The sequence below is a fragment of the Ochotona curzoniae genome, unplaced genomic scaffold (assembly GCF_017591425.1).
Source record: "Ochotona curzoniae isolate NIBS_2020 unplaced genomic scaffold, NIBS_Ocur_1.0 contig_520, whole genome shotgun sequence".
In the NCBI taxonomy this organism is placed as follows: Eukaryota; Metazoa; Chordata; class Mammalia; order Lagomorpha; family Ochotonidae; genus Ochotona; species Ochotona curzoniae.
In genome coordinates, this window is record NW_024466457.1 from 2,269,856 (window position 1) to 2,279,383 (window position 9,528).

At 42.7% G+C, this 9,528-nt stretch overlaps 1 protein-coding gene across 2 annotated transcripts in view; it reads right to left on the minus strand.

Annotated features, from left to right (window-relative positions):
• The window catches only part of LOC121162350 (leucine-rich repeat-containing protein 37A2-like), a 28,271-nt gene extending 19,600 nt beyond the window's left edge, over positions 1 to 8,671 (minus strand). The window contains exons 1-4 of one of the 2 annotated variants that reach the window (XM_040989337.1): positions 7,299 to 8,671; positions 6,701 to 6,781; positions 5,497 to 5,568; positions 4,839 to 4,913 (exon numbers count right to left, since the gene is read on the minus strand). In XM_040989337.1, the coding sequence (XP_040845271.1) occupies positions 4,839 to 4,913; positions 5,497 to 5,568; positions 6,701 to 6,720 (167 nt within the window). In that variant the 5' untranslated portion in view covers positions 6,721 to 6,781; positions 7,299 to 8,671. Of the gene's footprint in view, positions 1 to 4,838; positions 4,914 to 5,496; positions 5,569 to 6,700; positions 6,782 to 7,268 lie in introns of both variants that reach the window. The other variant, XM_040989336.1, reaches the window with a different exon arrangement.
• Between the last annotated feature and the right edge of the window lie 857 nt (positions 8,672 to 9,528).

Sequence of the window (9,528 nt, forward strand, 5' to 3'; positions counted from 1 at the left end):
AAGAGATATAAGGACCTGTTGATGTGGTAGACATTTGGAGTTGGGTGATGACTTCATTGTATATACATATATCTATACCGTATTTATGGTCTCAATTATGCTTTCATCTCTGGCATTATTGTGAAACTGTCTGAAGGAAGAAGGAAGGGAAGGCGGGAAGAAGAGAATAAGGAAGGGAAGAAGACAGGCTACTCCAAATCTATGTGACAGGTATATGGGCAACCATTATATTCTGTCTAGTAAGTTTGAATTTGTAAAAATATTTACTTGAGGGTGCCGCTGAGTGTGTGGAGAGATAGGGACAGAATTAAGCAGAAGAGAGAGCAGGAAGCGCAGAATTGCAGGAAAAGATGTCCGAAGCTCCCTGGAATTGGCGAAACTGAGGCAACTTTCACACAGGCAAGAGAGAACCGGGAAGAACTCTCAGGATGGCAACCTGCCGCTTGAGCTTGTGGAGACGGATACCAGGATACCATCCGGGACAGGCAAGGACTCAGTCAAAACCTGGTGAGTCATGAATCGATGCAGGGAAGACACCAGCAGGAGCCTTAGCCTGCCCATAAGAGACAGAGGGAGTCAGAAGGACTCTCAGATCAGGACACTGGTGGGATTTAAAAAAATGGCCCAATGAGGAAGCTATAGGCACAGATATGAGCAGCCTCTCCCAGAGGAGGGAACGGCATTGGAGAAAGGATAGTTGGGAAGTGAAAGGTGCAGTTTGGAGACACAGTCGGCAAGACCTGAGACCACCCCCACCCAAGGTTTCTCAGACTTGGGCCACCCAGAGGGATGCCAGAATCCCCCAACACAGAGATGTGGGAGCCCCAGGGTCAGAGGTTTCTCTCAGTGACCCAGCAGCGTAAGAGCAGACTCCAAAAGTGCATGAGGGTAGGTTAGTGCCAATACCCAGCAGACCGCAGGAGAACCCAGCGGTGCAGGTACAAATTCCAGGGCAAACCAAAGCCACATAACCCCGAGCCGGCGCTTGCCCATTGGAGATGAGGAGTGGTGCACCCCAGAGTGCGGAGATCCCAGCCACTGATTGCACACTGTGTAGCAAAGGCTGGGTCATTTCCACTCTCGGCAACTGCACAGCGGGCAGAGGCTGTGAAGGTGCCGGGCAGCAGGGGCTTGCACACAGAACTGGAATTTGCAGGCTTTCCGTCGCAAAGCTCCACACCCTGCCTGAAACTGGGAAACGCAAATGATGAGGAGAGTGAAAGCACTGGTCGCCCACAAGGTGGCAGCAGCTGACAAACATCCTAGTTACCTGGCTGGCTGAGAGGCCTCACAACCCACAGAGCAGCTGACAGATTCAGTGCTCCCAGAAGCCCCCAAAGCACACCAGAGCTAAAATCGCAAAACGACAAGAAAGCACAAAACAATGGGAAGAAGTACCAGAAAAACTATTCAGATGAAAGAGCCAGTACTCCCCCCAAAAATGACCAAAAAATAACCTGTCTCAGAGTTGCAAGAAAAAGACATTGAGGAACTACCGGAAAAGGAATATTAAAAAATGAACATGAAACTCTTCATAGACAATGAGAAGTATGGGGAAGAGCTCAAAGAGTTCTCACAGAAATTAAACGGGTCCAAAATGAAATTTCAGAACTGAAAAATATGGCAGCAAGCTTGACAACAGATTCAGTGCTGCAGAGGAAAGAATTTCAGAATAGAAGGTAACCAAAATGAGAATACACAACAGAGAAGAAAATGAAACACCTGGGAATAAAGTTAACAAAGGATGTGGAAGATCTCCATGAGGAAAACTACAAAACATTAAGAGAAGAAATAGAAGACTTCAAAAAAGTGGAGATAAATACCATGTTCCTGGATGGGCAAAGTCAACATCATCAAAATGTTCACATTCCCAAAAGCAAAATATGCATTCAATGTGATTCCAATCAAAATACCAAAAACATTCTTCACAGAGCTGGAAAAGATGATACAAAGGTTCATTTGGAAACACAAAAAAAAACACGAATAGCCAGAACCATCCTGAAGAATAAGAGCCTAGCGGGAGGGATCACAATCCCAGATCTTTGGACATATTATAGGGTGGTAGTTATCACAACAGCCTGGTACTGGTACAGAAACAGAGTGGTAGTTCAATGGAGCAGAATAGAAAATCCAGAAGGGAAGCCACACATGCACAACTATCTAATCTTCAGCAAGAAAACAGAAAACAATCTGGGAAAAAGGAAGGTCTCTTCAATAGATGCTGTTGGGATAACTGGTAATAGTCTGCAAGACCCACACCTTTCACCACACACAAAGATCAAACCTAAATGGATAAAATCTAAATCTACACCCAGAAACCATCAAACGTTTGGAAGAAAAAGTTGGAAATACTCTACAAGATATAGGTGTATGTACTGACTTCCTGGAAAAATCATCAAAAGCAAAGGAAGCCAAGACCAAAATAAACGAATGGGACTTTCATTAAGCTAAGAAGCTTCTGCACAGCAAAGGAAACAGTCAGCAAAGTAAAAAGGCAATCAACAGAATGGGAGAAGATCTCTGCACACTACATGGGAGACAAAGGGAGAACTCCAGAACAATAATACAAACCAACCAGTCAAGAAATGGGCAGGGGTAAATGGGCAGACCTTTACAAAGGAACAAATTCAAATGGCTTACAGACACATGAAGAAATGCTCAAGCTCTCTGGCAATAGGGGAAATTCCAATTAAAAACAACACTGAGGTTCCACTTAACACCAGAAAGAATTGCCCACATGCAGAAAACTACCAACACCACCTGCTGGCAAGGTTGCGGAGAAAAAGGAACCCTACTTCCACTGCTGGTGGGAATGCAGGCTGGTGCAGCCACTGTGGAGGTCAGTATGGAGAACACTTAGGCAATTAAAAATCCACCTACCATATGACCCAGCAATACCACTACTACTAGGAATATATCCAAAAGACTTGTTACATGAGAAAGCAACACACACGCCAATGTTCACTGCAGCACAATCTACTATTGCAAGAACATGGAAACAACCTAAATGCCCACCAACAGTGGACTGGATAAAAAAACTGTGGTTCATCTACACTATGCAATACTACTTGGGTGTTAAAAAATGAAATACAATATTTTGTGGACAAATGGGCCAAACTAGAGACCATTATGCTAAGGGAAATGAGTCAATCCCAAAAGGTCAGGTATCATATATTTGCTCTAATATAGTATGATGTCAAATCTAGGGATATTATATGTGAATCTTACTCTATGTCACTTCATACTTACCTGTACTTTGAGTAATAAGATCTTCACTCACTCTTAGACAAAAGGTGGAGAAGCGATTGTGTAATAAGATCTTGTGATGTAATCCATTAATCAAACATCCATAAGAGACTGATTATTTATAATTAAAAAAATACAGTGGTAAAAATATTTACTTGACAAGTAGAGTGTTAGAGACAGACACACACATACCACAAGAGAGAGAGGAAGAGAGTTAATCTTCCATCCTCCGATGGGGCTGGGCCAGGCTGAAGCCAGGAGCCAGGAGCTCCATCTGAGTCTCCTACCCCCGGCACTTTGGTCTTCTTCTGTTGCCTTCCCAATCACATTAGTAGAAAACTGGGTTAGAAGCAGAGAAGCCAGGATTTAAACCAGCACTCCTAATCTGCTGTGCCACAACCCTGGGCCCCATGTAGGTATGAATTTTCTCACAACAAAATCTTGCAGTGAAAGATAGCCAAGCTGATTGTCTTATGAGTTAAGGCTTCCTGCAGACAGTTTCAGGGAGAGAACAGCCGTCTCTAACTGCTGTGCCACACTGCCCACTCACTATAAAATAAATTGAAATGGAAACACACAGATTGCAACCAGAAGAGGAGCAATCACAACTCCCATAACCTGCTGGTGACAATGCAAATAGCACTGTCACTTTAGGAAACAGTTGAATGGTTTCTTAAGGAGGAAAAAATGCAGTTAGTAGTTGCTGCAGCGACCCTAGCCTTGTGTTTATCACCTAGGAAGGGAAAACATGTTTACACAAAGGTCTGCCTAGGAGTGCTTTTAGCAGCTTTATTCATTATTGCAAAAATTGAGAAAGTCCAGATATGCAAACTGATGAGTGACTGAAACAAACTGGCCTATTCACACAACTGGGATATTGCTCAGCAACAGCACTGCTGCTGGAGCCAATGGCAGGGCAATAGCGTAATCTCACAAAGATTGTGCTCAGTTAAACAAGCCCAACACTAAAGCCTACTACATACACTGCATGACTTAAAAGACACTGACGAGGGCCTATCACAATAGCTCAATTGCCTAATTCGCCTCCTCCAAGCACCAGTTGCTCTATGGGTGCCATTTCATGTCCTGGCTGCTCCACTTCCCATCCATCTCCCTGTTTACAGCCTGGGAAGATAGCAGAGGATGGCACAAAGTCTTGGGATCCTGCACCCACATGGGAGACTCAGAAGAAGCTCCTGGCTCTTGTCTTCAGATTGGCTCAGTTCTGATCACTGCAGCCACTTCAGGAGTGAACCATTAAATAGATTTTTGTCTCTCCCTCTCTGTATATCTGCTATTAAATAAAAATAAATCTTTCTAACATTAAAAAAAAAAACAGCAATGTTGAAAAGGCAAAAGCAACAGGTGTCTGGGTTGGAAAGGGTTGACTGCAAAGGGTCCAGAGGGCCCATTTTGGCATGTCAGAAGCAATCTAGGAATTTAGTGGTGGTTTTATAACGATACAAGGATGAAATTTATCACACTGCATACTTAAGTTTTATTATGAGCAAATTATTCCTGAATAACTCTGATGTAAGAAAGCAATGAAATCTTCAAAATGACAAAAACATAAGCCTAAGAGAACAACTTACAGTTTTTCCAGTTCGAGAGACTTCATGAGGATGTTCTCAACTGTGCTGATTGACACCAGTGTTCTTCCGAGGTCTCTGAGGGAGAAAGCCCAAACAGTCATGATGTGACCCCCCAAGAAAAAGTTCTGTCCTTAAAAAGATGATTTCAAGGAACAAAATCTAATAAAATTGAAATGAAACAAAAAACTAGGATATTTTAAAAAGTAAAAAGAGTTAAGAGCATGCAGTTGCATTAACTTCTGGCTACTCTATAAAACAAGACAGCTTAAGAGTCTGTCAGGGCAGATCCTTCCAGGAAGTTCTCATGGAAGAAATTTAAGTTACTCTGCACTGTCAAGTCAGTGACCTTGGCACTGAGGGACAGAACCTGTACCGTTTGGTTTGTTGCCATTATCTTCCTCTTCATTTGCCTATTTCACTCCTTGGTTACTTGATATCTTTTCATCTGCTTTGTATATCTACATGTATCTGAATATGCTCAACAACACTGTCTGCTGGGGCTGTTTTACACATTGTACATCTTTTCTTAATCCAGGAGCCCAGTTCAACTTAAATTGCAACTTTTTAGCCTCAATGCAAAATACTTAAATTTTGATCAAAGTAAAAACAAGGAGTATAAATCACCCCATGATTCATGCGGTTTATTTTTCATACTTACAGATATTTTAATGCTGGCAAATTAAAAAGATAGGGATCTTCGACAGTTGTCAATGGATTCTGATCAAGATTTCTGAAAAATGCAATGGGATAAAAATTATACACCTCTTCTCTATGTATAAACATGTGCAAAAGTTTATATACATATACATATATATGACAGAGAATTTATAAATTAACAAAAATAATTTAATGGGCCTTCCCAGTAGCCTGGTAACTGAAGTCCTTGGCTTGACCATGCTGGGATCCCATACGGACACTGGTTCTAATCCTGGCAGCCCTGCTTCCCATCCGGCTCCATGCTCGTGGCCTGAGAGGGCAGTGAAGGATGGCCCAAGGCTTGGGACCCTGCACCACATGAATGGAGGGAGGGAGGAGGCCATACAGCCAGGATCTGCAACAAGTATTGGTCCACTCACTCCCAGCACATCTTAAACCCCTCCCTCGAATGCAAATGGAACTGTGAAATCATGAACCACAGGACAGGTGGCTATCTTGTCCAAGGTCAGGCTTGGAAGAAAATCTCTATCTCAAATCTCAATTCCCCTGGCCGTGGACCATCACAGAATTGTTAAGCAGGGAGGGAATAAAACTGCAACATTTCATTCAAGTGTGCCCTGGATGTACACAAAATCAGGCTAGAGCAATGCTTTCCTATTACTTTTCACATCATAGCTTAAAATAAACACCACCTTTGCTACTTCAAAAGTTCCCTTGCCCACAGATGGTTTATAACTTCACTTGTCAAAACACACCATGAGCTGGGTGACTGTGTTGAATTTTCAGTTGTTCTTTCTGCTTTATCATTTAGAAGAAAGTGACCCTGAGAAAGCACCAGCACCTCGGCTCCCCAGACTGAGCAGCAATCCCAGTTAAATTCGGGGTGGAATCTCAAGGAGCACTGGGAATCCGAGCAGCACTGTGGGGACTCTGGCAGCAGTGCTAACTGGAGTAGTACTTGCTTGCTATGCTCTCTTGCCCAAGGCCAAGATCAGCACTAGGAAAAGCAGAGCATGTCAGCTGTCACACAAAGTCCTGAGCCTCAATGCACCTTGGTGTCCTCATTGGAAAAAAAAAAAAAAAAGAGTGGAACTTAAGCCATACTTTGCAGAATTTGTTCATGACTTACACTCAGCTAAAGATAACTATATAGATTTTACATATACACAGCTCTTTAATATGTGTTTATCTTGTATTTCACTTACATCACATGCAAAAAATGCATTCCATGCCATGCCTGAAATGTGCCAAAACTCACTTCTGTGAGTAAATTGCAACCAAGATTTCTGTGAAAAGACACAAATTAAGAAGAAAGTTACTCTTTTAGAACATTCATCTTTCAGCAGTGATCCTAATTTGTACAGGTGAAACATCGCCTCCACACACTCAAGACTTCCCAGTTGGAAGACTCTGGCTTCTGACTTAACACTTTCACATTTACACAGGCGGTGCATTAGGTACACCAAACCACATGCGACAAATATTTGTGCTCAGTGATTTTCATTTCCTCTCTCTGGAACAAGGTTTCACAACTTGAGCACTTTAGAGTTTTGAGCTGGGTAATTCTTCTTTGTGGAGGTCTGTCCTGTACATGGCAGTTGTTCTAGAACAATTCATGGCAGGTGATTTCGCAGCACCCTGACATTGGCCCAAAATATCTCTGGAGATTAGAAAGATTTGCTACATAATTCTAGCTAACTTTCTACAAGTAAGAATTATAATGATATTGCGAAATCTGATTGACTACCAAGGGGGGTTACAATTAAGACTTACTGTAATTCCAAAGATGACATTATAACTTACATAGATGTCAAAAAGGGGAGTGACTCAAACGTCCTCCGTTCAATAAATTTTAATTTGTTACAGGATAAGTCCCTGGGAAAAGAAAAAAGAAAATGTCTATTAGATCTCTAGTGAGTAGGAATGAACAGAATTTGTATTTCTTAATGTTGAATATGCAGTTTTTGTCTAAACTACACCTTTGGGCATCTGTCTGAACATTCCAGAGCTCCTAATCAAACTTATAACCTCTCCTAACAGTCTCACCTTCTGGGTCTTTATAAATAAAATATACAGCATGGCTATAGCTCTTGATAAGACTCTGAAGGGAAAATTTCCTGGCAGCAAGAGATATGATCAGATGACCTTTAGTAGTCTCATCAAATTCAAGATAATGAGATCAAAGTTTGTACCTCTATCTGTAATTTCTAATATTCAGACGAATATTCTACTTTTATACCTGCCTGGTGTGGTTCTCTTTTTGGAACTAGTTCAGTTCCAGAATAAACCAGAGAACCTTTCAAATCATTTGAAGGGAAGCTACTCCTCAGATGAACTCATCATTTTGAATTAATTCAGAATTATATTATCCTTAGTAGGAATTCTTTTCTGATTTCACGTCATCTTGACATTGCGTAAAAGCAGATTTGTTTCAGCTGCGCAGTGGCAGCAGAACAGAAAACAGCATGAACTGGATTCTTGTTGGAAAACACTCACTTGTGACCATAGTAACATGGATCCCAGCTTGCCTCACTTTTCACCCGCATGGCTGCCAACTGCCCGCTGTGGCTGTCTCCATCTCTAGTCTCTCTTCTGGAACTCTCCAGAAGTGGTTCTCAAACACTGGCTTCACTTAGGCACCGAAGATGCAAATTCTCGGCCCGGATCTAGAACTCAATCAGGAACTCGGCAGGGCTGGGGTGGTAGAGACAGAACCTAGTTCTGCAAGCCCCTGGATGACGTTGATGCAGGCTCGGTTTTGCTTCAGACCGCTGCCAGGAACACGTGGCTCTCCTGGCTGGTGACTTTTGCATGACAGTCAAAGCCCTGGAGGCTGTGGCCCCACACTCCTTACGGCTTTCCTCCGTGGACTCCACAGGTACTCATGGCGTTCCTCAGACACTCTCCCGTGTTTTGCCCTTCTCTCACTTTCCTTCTGCGGTCTGAGGGTATCGCCCCACACTGTCCTCCCAATGATGCCCAGTGGCTCTACACAGTGTCCTTCCAATGATGCCCTGTTTAACCAATATCACTCTCGCTACAGCCCCCTGATCCAACTTGGAGTCTCTTTTCCCTGTTCGGTTCTCCAGAAGCAATTTGCACATCATGTCTGTGCCCTTTTCTTTTTCACATTGTTACCCTTGCCTCTCCCCTTCCTTCAAAGCATAAACACCTTGAAAGCATGGACTTGGCTTTGCTGATGCGCACTGCTTATCATGTTTCCACCTGGCTCATGGAAACAAAGCAAACTCAGATACTTAGGAAATAAAGGAATAGCTAAGGAGTGAGTGAACGGAAGGAGGAACAAGTTACTAGTTTTTTTTTCTTTTAATTTTTTTTTCTAAATCACTAGTGTTTAAGGAATGTGGTTGCATTACTCCACTGACCCTCTGCAGTGTGTTGTCATCGACCTGTTTGTTGGATCATGTTTGATTTCTGTGCGTGTTTCCCCTGCAAGCGATCTTGCAGCTCCTAGGAGGGTAGGAAGCCTGCCTTACACATTTTAGAGCCTCAAACTAGACTAAGTGCTTAGCATTCTCTTTCAGTTATGAAAAATGATGGCATTTTAAAAAGGGATGACAATATAGATGCTGACAGAGAATAACTAGCTTGCAAAGGACTTCCCACTAAAAGCAAGGAAGGGCCTGTTGTACTGGACAGTTATTATCTCTTCTGTTTTTCTCCAGATCAGGTCTATAAGGTTTGGGAGTCCAGAAGAAAAAGATGGAAGCAATTGTCCCCTTCAGGCCTAGAGAGCTTGGTCATTCAAAGGATTATTGTTAGTGTCAGATAAGGCTGTTTCTACCCACTGTCCTTCAGCTGTATAAATTGGAAAGAAGAATCTATTTCCTAAGAGTAGCAATAATCGGCCTAATAAAGATGCATGGCATTTGGAGCCCATTGTGGTATAGTAGGTAAAACAGCCCTGCCATGCCAACATCCCATATGGGCCCTGGTTTGAGTTCACTGCTCCACTTTCCATCTACATTCCTGCTCTATGCCTGGAAAGGCAGTGGAAGATGGCCAAATCCTT